Source organism: Oppia nitens, unplaced genomic scaffold (assembly GCF_028296485.1).
Source record: "Oppia nitens isolate AA-2021 unplaced genomic scaffold, nextdenovo-longstitch-racon4-pilon3 scaffold1_pilon_pilon_pilon, whole genome shotgun sequence".
Taxonomy (NCBI): domain Eukaryota; kingdom Metazoa; phylum Arthropoda; class Arachnida; order Sarcoptiformes; family Oppiidae; genus Oppia; species Oppia nitens.
Window position 1 is genome coordinate 7,697,368 of NW_026533199.1, and position 26,499 is coordinate 7,723,866.

General features: G+C 23.4%; 3 protein-coding genes across 3 annotated transcripts; 1 reads left to right on the top strand and 2 right to left on the bottom strand.

Moving 5' to 3' along the window:
* Positions 1-297: 297 nt before the first annotated feature.
* LOC128966495 (son of sevenless homolog 2-like) lies at positions 298-5,961 on the bottom strand. Its single transcript, XM_054313343.1, has 10 exons — positions 5,481-5,961; positions 4,403-4,856; positions 4,096-4,343; positions 2,664-3,346; positions 2,421-2,591; positions 2,107-2,363; positions 1,730-1,843; positions 1,378-1,480; positions 1,184-1,300; positions 298-1,119 (listed from the first exon to the last, which is right to left on the bottom strand). Exons 1-10 carry the CDS (start codon positions 5,617-5,619, stop codon positions 298-300), a joined length of 3,108 nt encoding a protein of 1,035 aa, XP_054169318.1. The 5' UTR covers positions 5,620-5,961.
* Positions 5,962-13,199: 7,238 nt separating this feature from the next.
* LOC128966496 (uncharacterized) lies at positions 13,200-15,081 on the top strand. Its single transcript, XM_054313345.1, has 2 exons — positions 13,200-13,620; positions 14,366-15,081. The coding sequence occupies exons 1-2, from the start codon at positions 13,200-13,202 to the stop codon at positions 15,079-15,081; spliced, it is 1,137 nt and encodes a 378-aa protein (XP_054169320.1).
* A 3,626-nt stretch (positions 15,082-18,707) lies between these two features.
* LOC128952097 (LHFPL tetraspan subfamily member 2 protein-like) lies at positions 18,708-25,391 on the bottom strand. Its single transcript, XM_054297433.1, has 7 exons — positions 24,811-25,391; positions 21,214-21,498; positions 20,291-20,470; positions 19,838-19,906; positions 19,568-19,606; positions 19,008-19,082; positions 18,708-18,851 (listed from the first exon to the last, which is right to left on the bottom strand). The coding sequence occupies exons 2-7, from the start codon at positions 21,494-21,496 to the stop codon at positions 18,709-18,711; spliced, it is 789 nt and encodes a 262-aa protein (XP_054153408.1). The 5' UTR covers positions 21,497-21,498; positions 24,811-25,391; the 3' UTR covers position 18,708.
* Between the last annotated feature and the right edge of the window lie 1,108 nt (positions 25,392-26,499).

The window sequence follows — 26,499 nt, forward strand, 5'->3', positions numbered from 1 at the left end:
ATATTTTTTACATAAACTTGTATTTTAAAAAATAATATATTAATTGTACAAAACATAATGTATTACGTTAACAATAAATCTATCAATAATAGTAATAATAATTATTAATATTATTATTATACACAATTAGATTAATAATACACTTAAATATACTTATATTTGTAACTTATTATTAATATAACACAATATTATGAATGTGTTATACAATAATACCAATAATAGTAAATTAAAAAATTAATCAATGAATAGCTGTTATTACATTACTATTCACACGAGTTGTATATAAGTTCTCAATAGTTAGTAAATGTTAGCGAGTGTTTGGCGGTATGTTTTTGGCGGTAATTGAGGACACGGCCCGATAGGTACTGAAAAAACGCTGTCGCTATTTGGGGATATAGATATAGGTAGGGGTCTGGTAGGTCCGGAATGACCACTTTGCGAGAACCTTCGCGATAGAGACAACGGTTCAGTTGGTGGCAAATCCATGACTGAATTGCGGCGAATGATCTCTGAGTTAAAGCCCTCTATATTTTGATTGGCCGTCAATATGGTGGCCGTTGCGCCCGAATAACAATTGCGTGATAAAGTCGTTGAGAAAGTAGAGGAACGCGGCGGGAGCGGCGGCGGTACTAAATCGTCAAACGTGTTGCCAATTGGCTCTATTATTGGTTCAAATCGACTGTAAGGAGAGGACAAGTCCGACGAATAGGACATGGAATTTGTTCTTTGGCTGCGATTAATGCGCGGCGGAAGTGGTGGAGGCGTTGACGGGTTGGGTGGTAATGATGAGATTGAAGACCACGAACCGGATCTGGGAGGCGTCGATTGAATTGACGTCGATAGTGATGACCCACCGTATGTGGAACCATGGCCTATGAATACGGGCGCAAATACGGAATTATCACTACCAGTACCGCAACTATTTGCCGAATACGGCGGCGTTTGCGGTGGAGTTGGACTATGGGTTTGACTTTCATCGGTAATTGACTCTTCATTTTGTGAACTCGTCAGTGAATTAAGTAAAGAGTCCAATGATTGAAGAGCTGGTAAGTGATGATTACGATTACCCCGAGGTTTAATACCGGGTGACTTAAGTGATATTTCAGGCCATTGTCGGGGCTGTCAAACGCAACACAAATATTTGTATTAAATAAAACACTAATTTCTTACATAAAATACTCACAAATTTGTTTAGTTGTCGGGTATGTCGGGGTTCAATCTCAAGTGATTTGTTATACAGATAATCTATAAGCTCTTTCTCGTCCTGTCCTTTAAATGGATTCAATGACTCTAAAAATTGCTGTTATTTTATAAATATATAACCAATGATTTAGTTTGAAATATAATAATTGATTATACGATTAAATTATTTTATACCCTAATTTCGGGAACAATTGTTAGACAATACGGTTGATTTTGGTACTGTTGTATTTCACCAGTTATTTCGGCCACTTTCCTACGTTTACTAAAATTTATTAGCATATTGTTTGGATTGGGTGTATTGGCCATCGATCCAGTGGGCGAACAGTTGCTGCTCACACCACTGCTGATGGATCCGCCGCCACCACCGCCACCACCACCTAAATTGGCGTTTGACGGCAAAGTGGCCGTTGAGTGGCAACTGTGGCCCGAACTTAACGACATTAAAGACGTGTTTGTTGTCTGAGCGCTAACTGTCGATGATATCGATGTAAGCGTTAGCTGAGAGTCGTAGTGATTGAATGATGGCTGAGGTGTCGCCAAAAACTCTGGATTTCCTTCTTCGATGTGCAATATATTTGTCAAATACATGCCAAAGAATGGCACACACGGAGGGTTTATTGACCGCAGTTTTTCGTGATACCTCATTGTTGTTAAAAAACAAATTATAAATAATTATTTTTTCTAACCAGTGTTGTATAGATTAAAATTTTCAAAAAATCTAAAATAAAATTTGCTAATTAATACTAACTAACATTTCAAATAATTTATAGCTTAAACTTAATTAATTAGCTAATGGTATATATCTTTTTTTGGCAAACTTTTCCAACTTTAATTAATTTTTAAAAAAATTGCTAACATTTTGTAAAATGTATTAAAATTAATATTATTATATAAAAGACATACTTTTTGAAGTGTTCAACAGTCAGTTCCTGTGCGTCGTCCAGAGCTCTCTTGAGTTTAGAATTCTTTTCGATGTAACTCATGGTGTGATCCAATCGATGAACACAAGCGCTTCCCATAGCACTGATCACTTCGAAAACACCGTTAAAGTTATTCAACTCCTGTAGGACTATCATTATCTCAATAATACGGGACAGTATGGCTACTCTTTCTTCAAAGTTGACCGCTTCTACAATACACTTCTCCAACCAAAATGTAAACTATAAATACAATTAGAGTTATTATTTTAAAAAAAAAATTGATTTAATAATTCATACATTGGATGTGTGGTGAATCATTTTCAACAAATTTGGTGATGTCTTTTGCTTGTCTTTCTTAGTCCACACCACTGACTGGCCTTCAGTTCCAACTAATTCGGACGGTTTGACTGCTCTGTAGAGATCAAACTCAAGTAGAGTTAGCTGTCGGGCCAACTCTATTGGGTGAAGCTATATGTAATAAAAAATAATAACAAAATAATTACCACCAAATGTCATATGAATTATAATAAAAAGACATACAGTAAGCAAATCAAACTTTTGTGTGTCTCGGGTTAGCCACCACTCGATATTTGGGGGAATCATTTCAAAACTGTGAGTAATGTGATGTTCATCTGTGATCTCTGTTTTACGATCCAATACTTTCATAATATTTTCGCACCATTTTCTCATATTTTTCTTTGATTTGACTTTTTCATCCAAAAATTTTTTCAATATTTCCAACAAATTGGGATCTCTTTCGAAGTCATAATAATGATTATCAATCCAATGTCTCAATACATTAAGCACTCGAAACTGGACCGGTTGTGAGTATTCTTTACGAAAACGCTTGAGTACCTCCCGGTGCTGATTACGAATCTCAGAGTTTTCATAGATGTGATGGGAATGGGAGCTATCATTGTTTAAACAGAGAGTACTGTTTGCATTGTTAAATTGTGTGTCATTGTTGTTATTTTTAATATTATTAATTGTTTCACAAGAGTTTACGGGTATTGTAGTTATGGTATTGTTTTCTTGTTGTGTAGTATTGTTAATCTGTATTGGATTGAACTCTGGCTCTGGTATCTCAAAGCGCTCAATCAGTAGGGATAACAATGCCTGAGGCGTACAGAAAGAGCGATATGTAGTGAGAAATGTGCGGACAAACATCGGGTCGGCGTATGTGTGATAAGTTAGTCTTTCAACTAATTTTAGTAGTGTTGCACCTGTAGTTTGAACAATATATATATATATATATATATATATATATATATAAATAATGAACAATATACTATGTATATACAAGTATACGATAGTAAATACAATTTATAACATGTACTACAATATTATAATAATAGCCTAAGAAATATTGTTATTTAAAAAAAAAGTTTTTTAATAAATGTTGTTTTCTGACTTAAACATGCAGAGAGAAGACTTACAAAAAATAAATGTTATAATCAATATATATCTATATATATAATGATAAAAATAGACATTTCTTTGATATTAATCAATAACTTATTCATAGCTTATGTATAAATACAAAATAAATAGACGGTTAGGGGAAAACATAATAAATATTCATATACTGTAATAGATTCACTAAAATTAACAATAAAAATCAATACTTAATATAATTGACTATTATTTATAGTACTGTACTTATTTATATACGTATGTAAATTATTAGGAAAAATTTATTATAGTCTTATAATAAACTTAATTTTTAATCTAATTATTATATAATGTAATTACAAGAATAAATGCTATAAATCTTTTAAATGTAATATTTTAAAGTCAAACCAAAATATCAAAGGTCTAACTAAAAAAAATCAATACAATAAATTACCAGTACAATAATCTACTATTTTATTAAAAACATATAGCTAACAATCATAAATAAATAATTTTTTAACCATATTTTTAAACATTTATTATAAATAATTTATTAAAAATTGCAAAATATATGACAAACCTTTAATTAGAGGAACACCAGAATTAGATTTATTTTCTTCAAATATAATATTAGAGTCCGAGTCCTCTACAGAGAACCGGTAGACATCAGGTGAAGGCAATCGTAGCGGATGTTTCTTTGCCTCATCGATAAGCATTGAGTCCAATGTCCTCTCGAGCATTGACCGGGTGTTCAATAATATAAGGTTTGACATCCAGAGTGCCTTTTCTTCAGCAGTTTTTGCAAACAATATTATTTTTTGTTGATTTCTAGAATTGGCATAATTTTTTTAATACAAATATATATAATTAGCTTTTAAAAAATTTACCTAGGTGCTATTTCGAAAACATATTTTGGTATATTATGTGTACCGTTTACACCACCACTACCTCCTCCTCCACTGTTATTATATAATCCGTTAATCTCACTATAATTATAATGCTCTTCTCTGTCGATAATTTCAATGTTTTTAATTAAGTATTTTTCTTTTAGCCGCCAATCGTATTGAGTGTTTCCCGTAACGGTTGTCATCGACGACCTCTTATTATTTGGTTTACATAAAACCATTAGACCATCAAATAGAAAAACATAGCGTTCGCTAATACGAGGAGATCGGGACGTCATATCAGACAGTTTACATAACGGCCCGTCCATTACAAACTCATTGCAAAACTGACCGATATCTTTGCCTTCCCAGCCATCTATAGAGTGCTGCAATTCAGACATTTTGGTCAACGCCGCCACTCTATTAGTTCGGCCGTATAGACGTAAATAGCCCTCAGCTAATAATAAATGCAAATTTTAATTATTATTTTCTATTAATACAATTAAAATTATTAATAAAAAAACATAAAAAATAATAATAATTGTTTTATTACATTGAATAAATTTGTCGCATTATATTACTTTGCATAATACAAAGTATAACTGATAATAAACTATACTATACTATGTATAAACCTGCAAATCTATAGTGACATACATATACCTGGATAGACAAAAGTGTGTGGGCGGCAAATCATGACTAGCAATCAAATGGATAATATAGCAACAAGTAAGTGCTTTCAAATTTTAATGCACCTTGATGAATATTTATAAATTACATTTATAAAAATAAAGCTTTTTAAATGCTAAACATATTTAAACGCCAAACAAATAAAAATTTTTAAATAAATAATAAATACAATATTTACAAACATATGTTTGCGATGCATATACAGTAAAGGCAAACATTGAAAAATCAAGCAACTATTATATACATCATATAATCAATAGTAACAAAACCATCATTCAATACATATATAATATATATATATAGCTATAAAAATGACATAAAATTAAACTGATAAAAACAAAAAGTAATTGTCAATTAAAATTAGACAATAATTATTAATTAATAAATATACCATAATCACTTTTGTTGTCAAATGACAAACAATTTTTAATATTAAATTTAAATTTGCCCTTGTTAGGTTTGCGTTTATGTTTATTCAATACAATGGAAGCCATTTCTTTAGTACGGCACCAGTAGTTTTCAAAAGACATAAGTAACTGAGCGCATCTAGCACATACAATTTACTAAATATCTGAGCACTGGTTGATTTTTATTAGGCGAAGCACAACAACAACTCTTATTATTTTGGTTTAACATTTAAAAACTATATACCAGTGCTGCCTATGAGGGACAGTCAGTAAAGGCAATTGGATCGATACGGGCACTGATATGAGACAAACAGCACAACTCCCCGGTCTGCACATCACTGGCTTCATATCATTTATATGTCTGTGCATTCAAATTAAAAACTCCAATTGCATCACATAATGTCTCCAACACAGAGTCATATAAACAAGTGATGAATGCCTTTCCTTTACTATAATCAGCATCTCTCGTCCAAGCATCGCACCCGCCATCGCATATATATATATATATATATATGCATTTATATTATCCATAAATATATATACGATATATATAATAACTATCCGATCCTATGGTAACCATTGTTCACTCGTCATCATTATATGATATGATTTTACAGTACAATGACAAGTAGGCACTGGTTAATAGATGGTGTGTGCGCGGAGGACAGTGTTTTGTTGAACTTTTCAAATTAAAAACATTATTTTCAACAAATTTTATGACAACCATTATTAACAGACAAATTTTAAGACAACTAAACCATCAGAGAATTGGGATTCTGTTAAAACAGTTTAATTTGGTTCAATAATAACACTCAATACAACCACTCAAACAATACAAATAAAGACCAAATTTCAATGATTTAATGCTTGCAATTAATGTCAATAAATAATAATGTGAACAATCTATTAGTCTATTCAGTCTATTATTGAATATTTTATTTATTATTTTGTTGAAAAAATAACACTTAACGAGACAAACATTTTAATAAAGCAGAATAATTTAAATTAAGAGAAATAATCTATAAAAATAAATAAATACTAATTAGTCTACATTATATATTTAAAAATATTTTTATAGTTTAATCAAAATATTTGTAAAATTGACTAAATTATTACTAAACATAATTATCAATATTAATAAATGTCACAATTAACAAATATATTAATTAATTTTACAACTTGACTACTTAAATAAACAATGTGTAAAATCTAAAAATATTTTTTAAAAATAATATAACTAATTAAACATAATTATATAAATAGGAAAACTATTTGTTAATCATCATTATTAAGTTAGCATTATTTATACCTTTTTGAATTAGTTATATAAATACTATATAATATATACAGTATATATTGTATACTTTAACTTTTTATTCTGAAATATATTAATAAACTCAAAACGTATCTATAAATATAATAAATGTTATTACTGTTACTAAAAATAGCCTGATAATAGTCCTTTAGAAAAATTATTATTTTTATTTATAGAATATATTTTTAAATGATATGTTTGTTTTTAGATTAAATTGATTTATTATTATTAGATCTAATCATCATTTATTCTAATTTTCAAATATGTTATTTTCAAATATATTAAACATATATTAACCTAAAAAATTTAATTTATAATTTTTTAGTTATTTATAAAAATTAATGTTTTTTGTTAATGATGTCTTATATAAACATTTATTGTAAAAAAATAATTGCAAATTTTACAAATATAAAAACTTTGATCAGGATTGTTTTTATATAACAATTTAAATTTTTATAAAAAATAATTATATTTATAAAAGCTTTAGATTTACATAATCTAATCGATATATCAAAAAAAATTTAGATAATATTTAGTCTAAAAAAGTCGAAAATATTTGAATAACGGACACAAATTGCAAACATATATATTATATAATATAAATTGATATACAGATTGTCTAACATTTTTTGTATTTGTTTAGAACATTCGTCTTTCAATTCCTGGAATGACAACAAATATTTACATTCACTTTACCAATGAATTCAATTTATTTTATTAGAAAAAAATAATGGGATTAACAATAGTTGTATATTTAATAGTTATGGGTAAGTAAATTGTTTGGGTTTAGTTAATAAAAAACAATTTAACACTTACTTAGGTGTAAATATATCAATTTATTATTATAATAATTAAATAAAGACACCATTGAGACACACAATAAATATTGAATATTTAGTATAAATGTATAAATTGACARACAATTTGCAAAACAAACTTTAAACACAATTCCTAGAATTTAGTTTACAAGAAAAGGTTAATCAACTATTATATTATATTATAATAATTAATATAATATTTTATTATTATTATTGTATACAAATTACAACAATGTCATTGTCTTATAATAAAAATATTTCATTATATTATTTATTATTATTTTATTATTATTTTATTATTGAAAATAATATCTTTTTAATATTAATAAAAATTATAAACAAGTTATTCATTTAAATTTTATACGAATAAAATAATTTTCAAAATATAGTTTGTCAATAAAAATTGTATTTTGTTAAACAAATACACTATTTATTTGCAAATTCATATTTTATTGCTTTGACTAATTAATAATTTTATTGAAATTATAAAATTGAAATTATCGATTATCTGTTTATATTAATAATAAGTTTAAAATAAGATAAATATTTTTAATTAAAATAATTTGTTTAATTAAGAAACAATTTATATAAATAAGTGCAGACTTTAATATAAAAATAGTGTTAATTTTGTACTGTATATTATTTAAGCATAATTATATGATAACTTCTAAGAAAGATACTTAAATTCAAAATAAAAACTAAAATTATTCAAATTTTTAATATAAATAATAATTTTATTGAATTAAAATACACTCACAAAAAAATATTTTACAGAATCTCAGTTGTACTATAAATATAGTTCTTAGAAAATTTAATAAAATTATTATTATGTAAAATACTAAAAATTTTTGAACTTAAAGTGAAATGATTACTGAAATCTAATTTACTCTAAATCTTAAATTTGTCTAAAAAATCAATTTTAACTTTTTAAAAATAATTATTTGTGCTTAACTAAAATATAAATATCGCATTACAAATTTTATTATGTTTATATGATAATATACGGTATATTATTTTATAGTCTACTATGAACTGTCACAACAACAATATTATTATTATTAATTCGACACGTTTTTATCCCAGAAATTATAGTACAGTATTTGATAAATATATTAAAAGACATATTTTGTATCACGTATTGTGACAAACAATAAACTGCAGTCAATGTGACATAAAAATCAATAAAAAAAACTTAAAAGAAATACTGTTTATTAAAAATATAAAAACAAAATTATGATTTATAAAATTGTAAACTAAAAATGCATAAAAGTATTATATATATCTATTGTATTGTATATCTAGATTTAATAATACAATAAAGTAATCATTCAATTTTTATTTTTTAATATTATAAGTATTATAACTATTTAATTTTTAAATTAAGCTAAATATTTTCAAAATAAAATTAGTAATATAAACATATACATATATGATTAAATATTTTTAAAGATTTAAATATATGTTTAATAATTATTTTTAGTAATATTGGTAATTAACTAATTTTTATATTTAATTGTGATTTAATTATTATTTTTATTATTTAAGCTAATTATTGATAAAATTATTAATTCTACTAGTGTTAATATTTTATTATTTATATACTGTATTAAAGTTTAAAAAATAAATTGAAATTGGCCATTTTGTAAATTATTATCAATATAATTTAAATTATCTTTATAAATATCAGTTAATTAAAATACTAATCTAATAATTAGTATTATTATTCAAAAAATAGTTCGTTTACATTGAATCTCATTATGAGTGCATCCCTGGACTTACATCATATCACCCGTAGAAACGACTGGATATTGATTTTATATATACAGTAGTATATCAAACATTTAACACTTAGTTATACTATATATGAAATAACTAAAGGGCTGGTTATCCGTGAATTTAATGTTAATTTGATGACATCATTCATATAATGGCCGTACAATTAAAAGTAAAATATRTGCAAATATGTTAACATTTTTCAAARATATGCTAATACTTGAATAAAAAATATATTATAAAGTGGATTATCATATTAATAGAATTATAATACAGGTATTTATATATATTTATTTAAACATTACACTAACAAAACAATGTTTTATTACAAATAATTAATAGACGATTTGGTTATCCGATTATAAACAATAGTCGACTATTATGACTACTATCGATACGCGCGATGGTATTTACCGCAAAAAAACAAGTCATTCCCAAATCTAACAGCACTTATACTTCCAAAACTTTTAGGTATGACGTCCGGCACTACTATTATATCGTATATGAAGTTTATTCACCACTTATGTTAGTCTCAATTAACTTAAGGACATCACTTAACGAGTAATTTATAAATAAATAAAAACTAATTTGTTTTTTTCAAYATRTATACTGTATATTATTAATATATTACTATATTATTTTATAAATTACAATTAAGTAAAACAGTATATAAATAACTATAAACTTAAATATATTCTACATTATTAAATATAATTGTAATATAATTTAAATAAAGTAAATAACAGTTGAAAGTGTTTTTGTGTTTATTATTGAATTGAAAACTTTAAATTACATATAATTATAACAAAATCCTTATATAAATATTTAATAATACTAATTAAACTCTTGAGATAATTCAATGCTAATTATAATCATAAATACTAAATATAAATAAAAATATATAAGCGCTGAATGTGAGACACTTGTATATTAGTGTCGAAACATATATCTTAAATCCGCTTAAATACCTGAGCTTCGGGTGATAACTCATGTCAATTGTAAGTGAATATTAAAATATTTTTTAAATATATGATCTCATATCAACATAACGTTAAATAAATAAAATAATTGTTTTAATTTAAAACTTTAAAAATTATGTATTATAAAATTGCAACTAGGTGGCACCGTATTAATTGTTATCATTTTAAAAACTTATTTATTTTAGAAAACTTACCATTGTTACTTTTTATTGTACTATATATTTTTATATTGTTAATTAATTGACAAATTAATCAGAGATTTTAATTATTGAGAGAAACTATTTGTAAAAAAGTTATTTAAATTTTATAATAAACTAAGATATGATATTTTATGTATAATACTTCACTAATCACTTAAATAAAATTTATATTTATTAAAATTCATTTATATAATTAATAATTAACATAACTTTTTTATTAAAAATTTTAATGCAATAGTAAGTCATTAGAAATATTTGTTATAGAAATTAGTTATTAAGTTATTATAGAAATATTTTCTGATTAATATTAAAATAATTATATAAAACAGTTGTATCAAATAGTGATGCGTGAAACAAAAAATTTAACACAATTATTTTATATAATAATATATATATATATATATATATATATATAGAATAATTATTGTTGTAACAAATAAAAAGCAAATATTGAAAGTTATGGTAAATGTTAAGATATTTTGCAAAAACTGGCAAATTTATGTATATAAAGATTATTAACAAAATGAGATTTCAGTGAGTATTTTGAGTCGATAAAAGTGATATCAATGATAATTATATTTAAATTTAAATATAAGAAAATGTGGTATAATTTTTGAAAGTTATTTCATATTAAGATTTGAGAAAATATTGAACAGATATAATCCCTTGTCTATAATCATTAAATTTTATTTTTTGATATCAATCTCAAACAGCTATATCTCTATTGTCAGACAAAATTTTGAATATTAAAATTTGTTTTATTTGCAATACCATATATACAGTATATACGGTATAATATATATATATATATATATACATTTATATTATTTTATATTTATATATATATATATATATATATAYATTTATATTATTTTATATTTATATTATATTTATATTATATTTATATTAATATTTATTATATGTCATAATGTTGCAATTTTGATTAAATTAATATAAACTATTTATATTTGTTATATATGATATAAAAATATTTATTAAACTAATAATTTTAATGTATTTAATAATATAATTATTGTAAAAATAAAGAATGTAATAATGATTTTAAATATTAATTAATTAAATATGTATTAATAATATTTCTAATATTACAATGTTTAATAATTGTTTATGTTATTTTTACATTTTAACTATACGATATTTAAAATATCTATTGTTTATTTAAAATTGGCATTCAATAATCAATAATCAATAATAAATAGTTTAGTGATAAACAAACAAATATCTTACAAATATTTTAATTCATTAAATAGAATACGTTTATAAAAAATATTAAGTTCATTAAAAATATGTTTTAAACTAATAATTTTAATATAGAAATTGAATGCATATTATTGAAAAAAGTAAATTATGATTATTTATTTTAATGTAGTAAATGTTTTTTTATTAGTTAATTTCCTAACAAATTACACGTTTTCATAAAATAATTTAATTTATATCTTTAAATAAGTTTTAAATTACATGAAATTGTCAAAAATAATATTAATTTATATACTAATTGATTTTATTTAGTAATAAATGTTTTATTTACTCAAAATTATTATAAAAATGATTTTTATTTTAATAAAGTGATGATAAAAATATAAATATGATATAATTTAATTACTAATATGTATATAATAAATTAAATATAATTATTTTAGTTTAATTAATAAGTTAGATAATTAATTAAATTTCAAATATAATTAAATTTAGTTAATTACTTTATTTTTCAACTTAATTAATAAATTATTAATAATTTAATTAATGAAAAAAGAATTTTTATTTTATAAAATAATTAATTTGTAATTTTTAAAAAAATCAATTAAACTTAATTAACACTAATATATTTGTATGTATTTTATAACTATTAACTATTGACATATCATATGATATATAAACTCTTTTGTGAATTTTATTGCATTGTATTTTAGTGTATTGTATGGCAAATATAATATGAATCCCTAGATTTTGTGTATATATAATATATTATAGAAGTATATGAATTGTATTATTATTATTATTATTATTATTACAATTAGATCTCAAACCTTGCAATACATATCACATATAATAATAACACACCAATCAATAGCCATCACAGCATCACTTGGCAGCTCTCATACCGTACAGACATGTGCTCCGCAAGTAGTTGTTGTGTATTGTATGCCTATCAGTGCCTACCAGTGCTGTGTAAAGAGGAGGAAGAGGACACACAAATATAAAATCAATAGCAAAGATTAAAACGTCACAAATCCATGACAACCATCCAAACGGACCGTCGGATTGATTTTATTTTTCAAAAATATTTTCTTATAAGCATTTTTGTGTCCATAGAGAATGAGAGCTAGAAATATATAATTATAATAGACATTAATATTGTTATTAATGTTCATTAATCTCATTAAATTCAATGAATGCATATATAAATTCATTTTGATTTGCTTTAACTGATTGCAGTTATAATACAAACATAAATTCATAACATAATTATAAATGTTTTAATTTTATTGCCATTTAGTATATCATTCAATATATATAATAAACCACAATATTTACTATATTATTATTATTGTGAATTATAAAATATTATTTCATAATTATCTATAATATATATATAATGAAGTTATCGACACTATTACCACAATTGATCCTTAATTATATGTGTTGTATGGTGTTTGGTGTTCATCATAATAGTAATCATAATAATCGCGCGGTTTTAGATCATAACAAACAGGTGTATGTCAAACACCGAAGTAATCTATGGTATATTGAAGACTATGACGATGGGAACAGTAGGACAAAACACAGGAGCCGAGTGAAGAAACATCAACCGGTTTTTCATAACTATCAACGATATCGACCCGAACTTAACGACACATTTGTGCCGCAAATATTTGCTAACCGAGAGGGCGCCCACCAGCCATCACTACCGCCTTATTATCTGAGCTACGATTCCGGACAAAAACATAGATACGAACCAATTGAAGACAAACTCTTTGTTAAGCAACAAATGAATAGTAATTTTCAATCGATATCAGGTTTGCTATTAGTTTAAGATCTTTATATAAAAAAATAATAAATAAATTATACAGAATATTCTTGTAATTTTAGATATATTCTCCAAATAATAGTAATAATAATTAAACAAAAGTTATTAACTACAATTTTTAATATTATTATTGATTTGATTATTATTATAGCATTTAAACTGTTTATTTAAAATTTTATTGTAAAACATGATAAATGTGTGATACGTGATACATGTTGATATCATTACTATCATTTGTTATTATTATTATTCAATTTATTATTAATATTATTGAGATATATGGCAATAATTATTTAAATTGCTTTATAAAATAGTAATAATAGTAAAATAGTCAATTATTTTATGGACAGTTAATTTTGTAAATGTTTTTCGAGTTTCGTGAATATAAATAAATATATAGAGACATAATAAGACCCATCAAATTAAATATTTATGTATTAATATTACATTGTATTGTTATATCTATTATATATTATACTGTATTTAATTCTTATAGAAATGTATTGTGTGTTACGCCCTCCATATAGACTAATATATAATTTTTTCGGTATTATAATAAATAATTGATGATTATTTTTATAGTATATCTTATTTAGTAATTATTGTTATTTTTAATAATGTTAATAATCTCTTAACCTACATGATTATAATTTTAATTAAATTATATTTATATTAATGATTAAATTATTTTAATGTATTGTTTATACAAAACATTTTTTTAAAATTGAATAAAGATCTGACATCAAGGGAACAACACTTTAATCAATACAATAACATAGACCTGAATTCAGTGTCCAAATCATCGCCAGTTGAGAGCCAAATAGGTGTGACCGACGACAGCGTTGTTGATATGAAGAATGGGCTGAAACAGACACAGACATCGACACCGATACCGAAACCTCAAACGATTAGCATATATAGCAACGAAATCAATGTCGATCAATACAATTATTATCATTATAACAATGGACGCCGAGTGGGACCTAAAGGAATGGGAGGTACTTTCGGTTTCATAGAACACAACCATTTCTATGAGTGCGATAAACCCAGTCATCTCGAGCCGGATCCCAGCAATTCTGATATTTATAGAATACCACAATATATTGACTATTATTATAAGTGTATGTACTTTGATGACGACCCGAGAACCGATAAGAGTCGACCGGTTGGTTCGTTAGGTATGGACGGCTATTTCGGGTACTATGAAAATGGCAAGTATTTTCAATGTTTACCGCCGACCAAATTGTTGCCCGACAAGGATAACCCGGGTCTCTATTATATACCTATCAATATTTATTACGATAAAAGGTGTCTGTATTTTGGTTTTAATGTTAGCCAAACTTTTGACTACAATAAGGGTCATAATGGGGTTTATGCTTCAAAAATAAATTTGGATTTAAGTAATCTCATTGTTACAATACTGCCAATATATATTTATGGATTTAATTAGCTAGATCAACTCAAACAACAACAAATTTTTATGAAAATTATCATTTTAAAAATATATTTATAATAATATATTATAATTTTTTGATGATATAATTGTTAAGCATATTTAAAAATATATTTAAATTGTTATTAGTTATTGTTAAGATTTAGTTTCATATCAATGCCAAATACTTTTATGCAAATATATATAATATTATATATAATTATATTATTTGTTATATTTTGTGACCAATAAATATATATATATATTTGCGAAATTATAGTTAATTAATAATTTTATTTTTCATAATATATTATTTTTTTCTCTATGCTATCAATAATTTAAAAAATTTAAGTATTTAACGCTCAAAATATTACAAACAAATAAATATTTAATTTTTATTAATCTTCAATTATAAAAGATAAACAAAATTAAAAAAAGTCTTAGTAAAATAAAAACAGTGAAATTGTTATAATTATGATATTATTATTATTATTATATATAAGAACTTTATTGTAGACATTAATTATGAACTATAAGCTTATTTTTAAACATAAATGCAATACAATTAAGTCTATTGTTTACATATAATGAATGTCATAAATATAATTAATTATATGTATCTAAGCATTGAATTCATTAATCGTGTATTTGTTTTGACGTTTTGCTTTAATTTATTTAATGTTATTTTATTTTTATATACAACATAAAAATTGAATGATAAAATAGTTTTTATATTATTATTATATTATTAGCCATTTTTTTAAAAGGTAGAGTTTATTCATATTTTGTGTTTACAGTATAAGTTTTAATTATATAAAATTATATTATTATTGAATAATATTATCTTAGATATAAATGTTATTTTTAGAGAATTACATTTATTAATAATAATTATTGTACATAAATAAGTCAAAATGTTTGTAAAAAGATTAAATGAATAAGTAAATTAAATTTTTTATTTTGGTTGCATATTAACAACAAGCAAATAATATATAATTAATTTTTATAAAATTTACTTAATAATTATTATAAATCTGTATTATTTTTAATTGATAATTGTTTAAAATTATGCGTATAGTATGTATAATAAGTCAACATATAAATAACTTATTCATTACTCTATGATTGATATATTTTGAAAAAATCGATATGAAATGAAAACATATTTTATCATCTAATACATTGATCCTAATAAAAATTGGTGTCAAACTTATATATATAATTAGTAAAACAACTAAATGATTTTTTATCCTAATTATTTTATATTTTTAATTTGAATTATAAATCATAAATATTATTACTTTAACTTAATAATTAGTTATAAAAATTAATATATTATAAAATATTTGTTAAAACTTCAGTAATAATAATATTAGTTTTTTAAATAATTATAACATTAAATTTATATTATGAACTTTATTAAAATTAAATTCACAATAATTACATTTTTTGAGAATATATTTTTTAGTAATTGTTTGATTGAATTATTCTATAAAGTTTTAAAAATCTTACCAATTTTAACACTAAACTTAGTTTTTTTACTAACTGTCTATACTGTATATTGAAATATTTTGAAAATTTTATTTTTGAAAACAATTTTTTCAACTAATCTATCAAAAAAAAAATATTTTTATTTTGTTAAACAAATACTGTCCATTGTTTTATTTCTTTTAGTCCTTAAGCCTTACAATGAAATTCAATTTATATTTATCCTTTAAAAAATGATAAAATTATATTTTGTTTTAACAAACACACACACATTTTATGTTAAATTATTATAAACCAGTATTGTTATATAAATATATTTATATATAGTACTTTATTGTTATTAATAGATTTTATAATAGGAAAGTTTTTATAAAAATATTTTCTATTTATTATTATTATTATTATTATTATCAGTATTAATATTATTATCAGTATTATTATTATTATTATTGAACACAATGTTGTTAATATTAGTGGCCAAAAGATAATAATTTTCTGTATAAAAATTATTCAAACATATACTGTAAGACATGTGTTGAATGTCGAAACAATTGAATCTTATAATAAAAATATAATACTTATGAACAACACATCTGATGGATGAATATTGTTTCAGATGTTTGATAATTGAATTGTTATGTATTTATATGTTATATAAAGTAAAATGAGTGATGTTTGAGTGTAAACTTACAATTGATAAGTATTTATGATTCATCATAAAATATATCCAATACCTGTTATGTTGTCATGTTTTTTGTTTGCTGGAGTTCCTTGAGATATACAGGAGCTACCAATAGATTATGATATTATATATATATATATTAAACGTAGTAATAAATATACAATATATGTCTGGTTTCTTTGAAGTGCCTATTGTTAACACTCCAATGTATATACAATATTTATTATATATCTATTATATATATATATATATATAAATTAAAATAATAATAAATTATAATGTTATCTATATAATATTATCTTTTGTTCCTAGATTATATTGCGATTAAATTGTTAAATTGTATATTTAATTTGATAATTTTGCTAATTTATTATAATTTATGTGTTGACACCTTTTTATTTATATTAAAAATAAATATGAATGTATAAAAATATATATAATAAATTTAATTTCAAACTGCTTTCGTTTAATTAAATTTATTTGTAAACTTTAACTCTAAATATTATATAAACGTGTTTCATTTTAATAATAGTTACTAAATTTAGAATATTATTTTTTAAATCATAATAATATATTAATAAAGTTTTTAAAAAATATCTAAAAGCGATGCATAATATTTGAATAATATGCATATTTTATTTGTAAACACAATGTTATTAATATACTGCTATTATTGATTGATTTTTAATACAATTTTAAAATTTAAATTCTATATTTATTCTTTATAATATATTCAATTTATTTTTAATTTCAAAAGTATTTGCATTTTTATAAATAAATATAAAATTATGTAAATATAAATACACCATACAAGTTAATAAAAAATAGATATTTGCAATATAATAAAAATTATAATACAGTAAAAAACATTTTTAGGAAATTATTAAATATATTGATTACTAAAAATTCTTGATTCATATTTCATAGTTATTATACTTAAATGCAATTAAATTCCGATTTAAATTTTCAAAGTAATATTAGAATTGAAGATTAAATATTTAATTATAATTTTTATTTTATAAGATTTTATTTATTGTTTGTTTTTAGATTTTCTTAATATTGAAGAATTTATAATATATATGATATATTATATTATCAATATTGTATATTACAAATTTAATTATGATTGGTATACATCTGTATTATATGTGGATTAATAAATGTAAATATTTTTATTTCAAAATATTCTTTGTATATAATTATTTAATATTTACTTTATGTATTATTATGAATATCTTATAAATAATTAAATAAATTTGAAGTTTTATATTGTGTAACACAATTATCTAATACAAATACAGTACAACACATACATCCATATGCTTTCATATATAAAATAAAATATAAATTATTATTATTATTATATATACCGGTATATAATTAATAATAAACTATTAAAAAGACTATTGAAATCCATAAAATTAATGTATAAAAATGTTTAAATAATTATTGAATTAATAAATTTTTGGTTTTTTCTATAATAAACAAATAAGATTTTTGCCGTCAAGTATCTCGTCCTGGACTTTGTCAGATGAAGTCGATATCTCTGCCTGAATGGACAGTATGGCACAGATGAATGTGGCGACAGTACTGCCCACTGCCAGATACAATGCCCAACCTAACCGTGCAATTTTCATGTTAACCAACAATAACAAAAATTAACTCATTAGTTATTAATTAGTAATATTAGTATACATTTGGGACGCACAGTATGTTAATATTTTATAAATTACAACAACAAAAATCAAATTAAAATTAATTAAACGGCACATACCTATAGAGCAGTCGCCCAATAGGAAAGGGTCGGCCCTAACGCCACAAACACGTTCCACGCGGTCAGTGCCCCAGCCTTTACACAAATAGACATTAAATGAATGGTTAGTTGAGTACATAATAACAAAAAACCGCTTTTCATAGCACTTGCGGACAAAAATTTAATAATTATGTGAACTTTTTAATACATCCATAAATATATTTTATAAAACTGTGCGGTGTTTTACACTGTGATGGCAATCAATTTTAATGATTTAGACATACCGTATGCACTGACAGTTTAATTTAGTGTACTATCTGTTAATTTATTTGAGGGTCAGTCATATAAATATAATTTTCAGATATTTATAAATTAAATATCAGATGTGTATAAATATTACTGATAAACTATAAAATTATTTATTGATAAATTTATACAATATTTAAATTATAGACAGTTTAATGTATTGTAAATAAAAATAATTTTTTCCCTGTACATATAAGTAAATAACTTACACTATACTAATTGAATAATTAATATAAATTTATTTATTTATGTAATTATGTACAGTATATGCTTACCAAAAGGATATGAAAATATTGCCAATATGTAAAATAAGCCTACAAATAAAAATATGATATAATTAACTTATTTGATCTATAATTAAAACCATTTATATTATCAATAGCTATCAATAGCTATTCAAAAATGTAAAAAACAAAATATATAATATTTATTGTAAAAAATCATATCAACCATTAATTATCGATAAAACATTTAAGTTTTACAATATTAAGATATGATTATAATAAATATATTAATTTTGTTATTTAAAATAAAATGATAATTACCTGCAACTGCTTGTATTGTTCCCGATATCGTAAATATACTCTTACGACATATACTTCTCTTACAACAACCTATTGTGTGTCAAAAATAAAATGAGACAAACAATGGGCTTAATGTTGAATAAGTTTATATATATAAAAAATAATAATACAGTATATAAATTTTATATACAATATATATATATAAGTATAATAAATATAATTTATTAATACAGTACTCTATGATATATTGTATAAATATATATTTGTGAGAAAATATATGACAATCGATTATAATTTGATTGCTTTTGATGTCACATATTTTCACACAAGTAATCCATTTTAAATCAGATTTAAAGTTAATGGCATAATAGAGATTTTTTTTGCTAAACTCTCGCAACAATAACAATAGTAGTAATAAAAATAATAATATTGTTTAGTTTATGAACAAAAGGTCACGAAAATAGCATACTATACCTAAAAGACTGGTAACAATTGTGAGAGTCATAATTGAGATACCGATGCCATAGAATATTATTGATGCCTTCCATGCGTTGGGAAAAGAGTTGTTTTCCTGGTCTAAGCCCGTGACAAACGGCGCGCACTCAGTTTGCAACCGATTTAATTGATATATACGTGTGCATCGATTGAATATACCTATAATTATTCATTATGAGAGGACAGTTAGATATTTCACAGTAGACTAAACTAAGTCTTTAATACAGCTAATACATATATACAATGTGTGCATTAATATTGTATATACTGTACAAATTATATATAGAAAGTAAATACATAATTATATTATTGAATATACATTAGGGAATAAATAACAACAATATATTTGGCAAAAAGCTATACAATCTATACATACAATGCCTATAAATAATATAATTTGCTGAACAAATTGAACGAACAATATAATTGAGTTAATAAATCAAACAACTCTTTTGGCTAAACATTTTTGGGTCATTCAGTCGGCACTGATTTGTATAATAACAATAACAATACAATTGATGGTCACAACCAACCACTCCGATGGCACAATGAGATCTCAATATAACTACAAATTATATGAATTGAAAAATACATGCCATTTGTTTGTAATGTATATTAAAGGGTTATTTGATTACAAATCTGGCAGTTTGTAAATCAGTACAAACATAAATCATCCATTATATTGATGATTATATGATTAAAAGATAGACATTAATATTTGTTTGTTTGATTCATGTTTGTTATGCAAATTTATTTACTTCAAAAAGATTATCAAATCTTTTTTTTTGGAGATATTCATTGATTTTTTATTAATACAGTACATAAAAAATAAATACTAATAATTTTTACTTTAAACAAAAAATTTTATGAGATATGAAAAAATAATTATTAGATACACTGACCTAATGATGGCATAAATTCATTGATGTTATCATTATTATTGTTAATATTAAGAAAGCTAAGATCCAAAATATTATTATTATTATTATTATTATAGCTATTATTATGATTTTTATTATGTTGTAAAGTTTGCGATAGTTTGGCAGTCATCTGTCTATTGAGTCTTTTTGGTGGTCCCACCAGCCATATGGGTGTCCAAATAGCTGCCAACATACACAATGTGGCCACTATAGACAGTAGGGTCCATATGAGGGTACGGGCTGTTACTATCACATAACAGCACATTTCTAAAAATATAAAAATATCATAAAATATAAAACATATTAAAAGTTAGATATTCTATGAGTATATACTGTATATAATAAATGTCATGCAAAAAATATTTTTAATTGTTTTTTTTTAATTTTATTTTTATTTTTTGAAAACAATATAAGGAAATAATGTCGACATCAAAATGAAAATCCTTTTAGCATAACCTGAAATGTCAACAATAGTTATTTTTGTCTATCATTTTTAAAACGTTTAGATTATAACAATTTACAAAACAAGTCAAAAACATTTTTATATTTTTTTTATTTTGTTGTTGAAAAATGTATTCAGTCATCGAAACAATTATTGTCATCAAGAGTTTCCCTATGATTAATATATATGATAAATGATTGATGATCTCAATCGATGATATTGTGATACTCTCAGAGTATATAACAACTCGAGATTCTGAGTGATATATTAGTTATTGTGTGTGTAATACGAAACATAATGAATAATAATATTTTATATTATTATTATTTATACAAATAATTGTGTATTATTATTATTTTTTTAACTTATGGGTGGAATTCGTGAGTTATATAACATAAGACAAACAATTAGTTATACGATAGTAAAGTAAACTATTGGGTCCTATGATTTGTGAGTTGTATTTCGTGTGTCTAATATTTGCCGCTTCATTATAATGTACAGTATTGTTGTGTTGATTATATCAGATCTGATTGAAAATGACGATTATATCATATTTTTTAAATATATATATATATATATACTGTATATTGTATACAAAATATGAATGAAGTACTTGAGGGAAAAATTGCACATATTTTAGTTATTGTATCAAAACATAATCTACGAGTCTATGAATAATATAGTTTAGTAATTTAAAACTTTTTCAAAACTCATTCATAATAGTTAGACATAAAAAATTATAATAATAATAATAAAAATAAAAATTAATGTTTAGAAAACTTTTTCTTTTTTACACTAAAAAAAATCATGTTTAATGCGATTAATAAATAATGCATTAATTTATGTCAAAATTTATTACTTATTCGGCATTTCTTTTTGTTATTGTTTAGTATTAATATACTGTATTTGATATATACAGTAATAGTATAGCATATTTTTGCTGTACTAATAACACTTACACAAAATCTTCAAAATTTAATGACTTTTTACAATCAATCATCTAATATGAAAAAATACATTATATTCAATTTTGTATAAACATGATATACAATAATTTTATCTTATTTATGTTGTTTATTAAAATGCATTGGTTTATATCGAGTCGAAAATTGTAAAAATAAATACATCATTTTTATTTGTTACATATAAAAAAAATAATATCCAACAAATTTAGATTTAACAGATATTTTTTGTTTCGATAAATTTCTTAAAATAAATTTAAGTTTTTTTTAAAGTTATATTTAATTTATTTACAGTATTTATGTTTATCAAAAACTAAGTTCATGTAATAATTGTCAAAATTATAATAAATGTATTTTTGAATTTATATATTTTTTGAAAACCATAAACCTTACAATCAAGCTATCAATTTTCAGAGTGTTGTATATTTATCAAACCCATCCCTTTAGAGGAAAGGCATACTTAACACCCTAATCCTGACAGAGCCCAAGCAGTTATGTTTGTGAAAAATAAACTCATATGTTGTATAGCATTGAAACTAAGATAATCAGAAAACAAACAATTTTTGTATATTTATTATTAATAGAAATACTAATTACAGTTATGTTTTGAGCTATGATAACATTTGGAAAAATTATTTGTAATTTAATATATTTTGTTTTTTTCTAAGAAATATTTTAAAGCAATCAGTTTAAAAGTATTATTAAATATAATTGTTTGAAATACAAAAAAAATATTAATTATGCAAAACATTGATTCATATATAAAATAATAATATTTATAGTATTATCAGTAATAATAATAACAAAATTTAAAAAATATAAATAAATTATAAAAACAAAAGTATTCACAATACTATTATTATATGTATTTAAAATGCAAACAAAATTATATTTTTACATAATATTTTTTGTTTTGCAATTTTTATTATAAATTATTTGTTTTTTGGTATATTCAGTAACATAAAATTGTAAAATAAAATTTAAATTTACTACTATAATAGATATATGTATGCTAAATTATTTACCTCTGGAGTATCCATAAAAATTTTGACAAAATAATAAAATTATAATTTGTTGTAATGGACAGGTAGTAAAAAAAAGTTAAGCTTATTTAGTTGAAAATTATTATTAAAAAGAAAGAAATTGTTTATTATTTTGTTGAAAATTTTATATTTCAACATATTATACAATTGCTATATTATTATTTTATTAATACTTTTTTTTATCTTACTATTGGATACTATCAAATGGTTACCCCTGTATATGTATGTACTGTATATATGTTGTGTGTTATGAATTATTCATCAATGGGTATCACTCGGAGAAATCTAGTTTACTCTAAGTTATAAGTTATGACTTTTAAACACAATTTACTTTTTAATATCAAAGAGAAGGCATGAATAAACAATATTAAACAAAACAAAAATTCAATAAAAACAGAAAAAAGTTAAACAAAACTTTTTAAGTTTTAGTTTTTGATAATTTATTGTATTATAAAATTAGCATATAATGATACAGTACTAAATATAGACTAGTTTTTATAAAAACAAAACAAATGTGAAATTATTTTGTTACTACAAATTATAAGTATTTTTTATAGTTTATCATTAAAAAATATCATATGTTTTAACTAAAAACTATTTACTCTAATAAACAGTTTTTATTATTATTTTCCCCTAACTTTTACTTGAAATTTGCAAAACACATGAAATTCTCAGACATAAGTGATATATAATATCCGTTGGGTTTGTGTGTACTTCCAGTGTTTAATAATATTAACAAAAAAATATTTCAGTATTTTTTTTGTTGAGGTTATGTAGTAATACTATAAATAACATTTTCTAATAAAAACCTATTTTTATTATATAAATTCAAGAAAAAAATAACATTTGATTTTTATATCTATAAATTAGAGCATTTGTTTAAAAAAATGTTTTTATTTGGTAAGAAAAAAAGTTTAATGCATTCAATTGTTATACATTTTATGTTTATTTTCTAAAAATTTTTTGCCAACAAAAATATTTTTTATGAAAAATCAATTTTTATTGTTATATTTTTGACAAATAATTTCGATATAAATATGAATATAAATCAAATGTAAATTCAAAGTAAAAAAGTGAGGAAAAATCAAAAAATCAATTTAAATATATTGAAAGCTTTTATACAAATTCATACCCTTTTGATGTGAGTCGACGACAGTGTCTCCGCAATCAATGACTTGTATTGTATTTGATGTTAAAATAATACACAAAAACTATTTTTACTGTATATTTGATATTCAGATCTTCACAACAAACACACACTTCTCATATGTAAAACGTATGGTGTGTTTGGCGCTATGTTTGTATGGAAAAAAGGAATGGTATGTTCTGATAGATCTACCAGTGCTGTGCAAATACAGTTGTGGGCGATGGCAATGGCAATATACATTAGTGACACAAAATAGCCATCACTTTTAGGAATGGCACACAAATTAGTTGACTGTCTGCCTCTACTATCTGTCCCCTAACATACTATACATACATATTCACAGAGCACCGGCACATTCACTGCTACTATTGAATGACTGGAATGGTGTGAGTGCTTCTCTCATTTGCACCGACACCACACATACAACCAAATGGTATACACTTGGAGTTCAATGTGAACTGAAGTTTTTGGAGTGACTGTATGTATGTACGGTATGTGTGTGTGTGTGTGTGTGTGTGTGTGTGAGAGAGAGAGAGAGAGAGAGAGAGAGCACTGGTGTTATAACTTATAAGATTATTGTGATTCACGGCTTGTGAAGGCCAAGCAATGAGACATTTCTTGGAAAACACGGACTCAAAACAAAATAAAAATAATTTTGCAATGAATTCAATACTTCATATATCAAGTTTGAGATCCATTGACACTATCGCACACTGGAAACACAACCGACCCTTTAGGATATCATTTGGTGAGATAACAGTCGAAATTTTGCACTGAAAAAAACAACTGATTGAGATATGTTTGTATGTAATGAACGACTGCACTGTTCATTCACAGCACTGGTGTGTGTTCTTCACTCTACTGAACACAACAACTATATCTTATTCCTGTATTTATATGACTATTAGGTTTAATGTCTGATCCACTGGCACTCATAGCCCTAACCCCTCAACATAATAGAATAGAGTCCAATCCATTGCATGATTTAAAGCAAACTTATACATAAATACTTACATAAATGTATTGCAAAACTTGATTTCGACTCAAACTCTGTTCACTTTTTGAGTGTCTGGAGCGCCAAACCATACACTCCTCTCCTCTTAATACACTTTCCGATTGCTCTCTCTCTCTCTCTCTCTCTCTCTCTCTCTCTCTCTCTCTCTTTCYGACCCTCCCTTAATGTAATAGTAATATCAATTCAGATATACAGCTGTTGTTTGATATGTTCGGGTGCTTTCCATACTAACCATACATTTTGATGATGTCTGTGATATGGCATTTCCAAAATAGACATTTTTAGGGGAAACACAAAACAATGTTTGCATTGGCCATAACAATAACTATACTGAGAAAAAGGACATCAAATTGTATGGTAAATCTACAATATTACATCCTTAACTATAAAGAGAGAGAGAGAGAGAGAGATGAGATCAATGTTTATGATAAGTAGTGAATTACTTTGTATAATAAAATAAACAATGAAATGCATTAAAAGTTTTGGATATGAAATTTATTTTTACCAAAAATTAGGGTTTCAATTAACATAATACTATTATTACTATTATAACTATTATAATGACAAACATTACTGTTCAATGATAGTAAACTACTGTATATACAGTAATTGATATTAATGACCAAAACATTTGGTTTAAGATAACCCATATTTAATAC

What these genes read in the sequence shown, in the direction of transcription:
- LOC128966495 (XM_054313343.1), bottom strand. Translation starts at nt 5,619, where the DNA reads ATGTCTTTTGAAAACTACTGGTGCCGTACTAAAGAAATGGCTTCCATT. An exon ending in ACTGTTGAACACTTCAAAAA is followed by an intron (nt 1,844 to 2,106) that starts GTATGTCTTTTA and finishes AACAACAATGAG; the next exon opens with GTATCACGAAAAACTGCGGT. An exon ending in GAGTTTTTGGCGACACCTCA is followed by an intron (nt 1,481 to 1,729) that starts GCCATCATTCAA and finishes TCCAAACAATAT; the next exon opens with GCTAATAAATTTTAGTAAAC.
- LOC128966496 (XM_054313345.1), top strand. Translation starts at nt 13,200, where the DNA reads ATGAAGTTATCGACACTATTACCACAATTGATCCTTAATTATATGTGT. An exon ending in TAATTTTCAATCGATATCAG is followed by an intron (nt 13,621 to 14,365) that starts GTTTGCTATTAG and finishes AATTGAATAAAG; the next exon opens with ATCTGACATCAAGGGAACAA.
- LOC128952097 (XM_054297433.1), bottom strand. Translation starts at nt 21,496, where the DNA reads ATGTGCTGTTATGTGATAGTAACAGCCCGTACCCTCATATGGACCCTA. An exon ending in AACAATACAAGCAGTTGCAG is followed by an intron (nt 19,607 to 19,837) that starts GTAATTATCATT and finishes TTTTATTTGTAG; the next exon opens with GCTTATTTTACATATTGGCA. An exon ending in AATATTTTCATATCCTTTTG is followed by an intron (nt 19,083 to 19,567) that starts GTAAGCATATAC and finishes ATTTGTGTAAAG; the next exon opens with GCTGGGGCACTGACCGCGTG.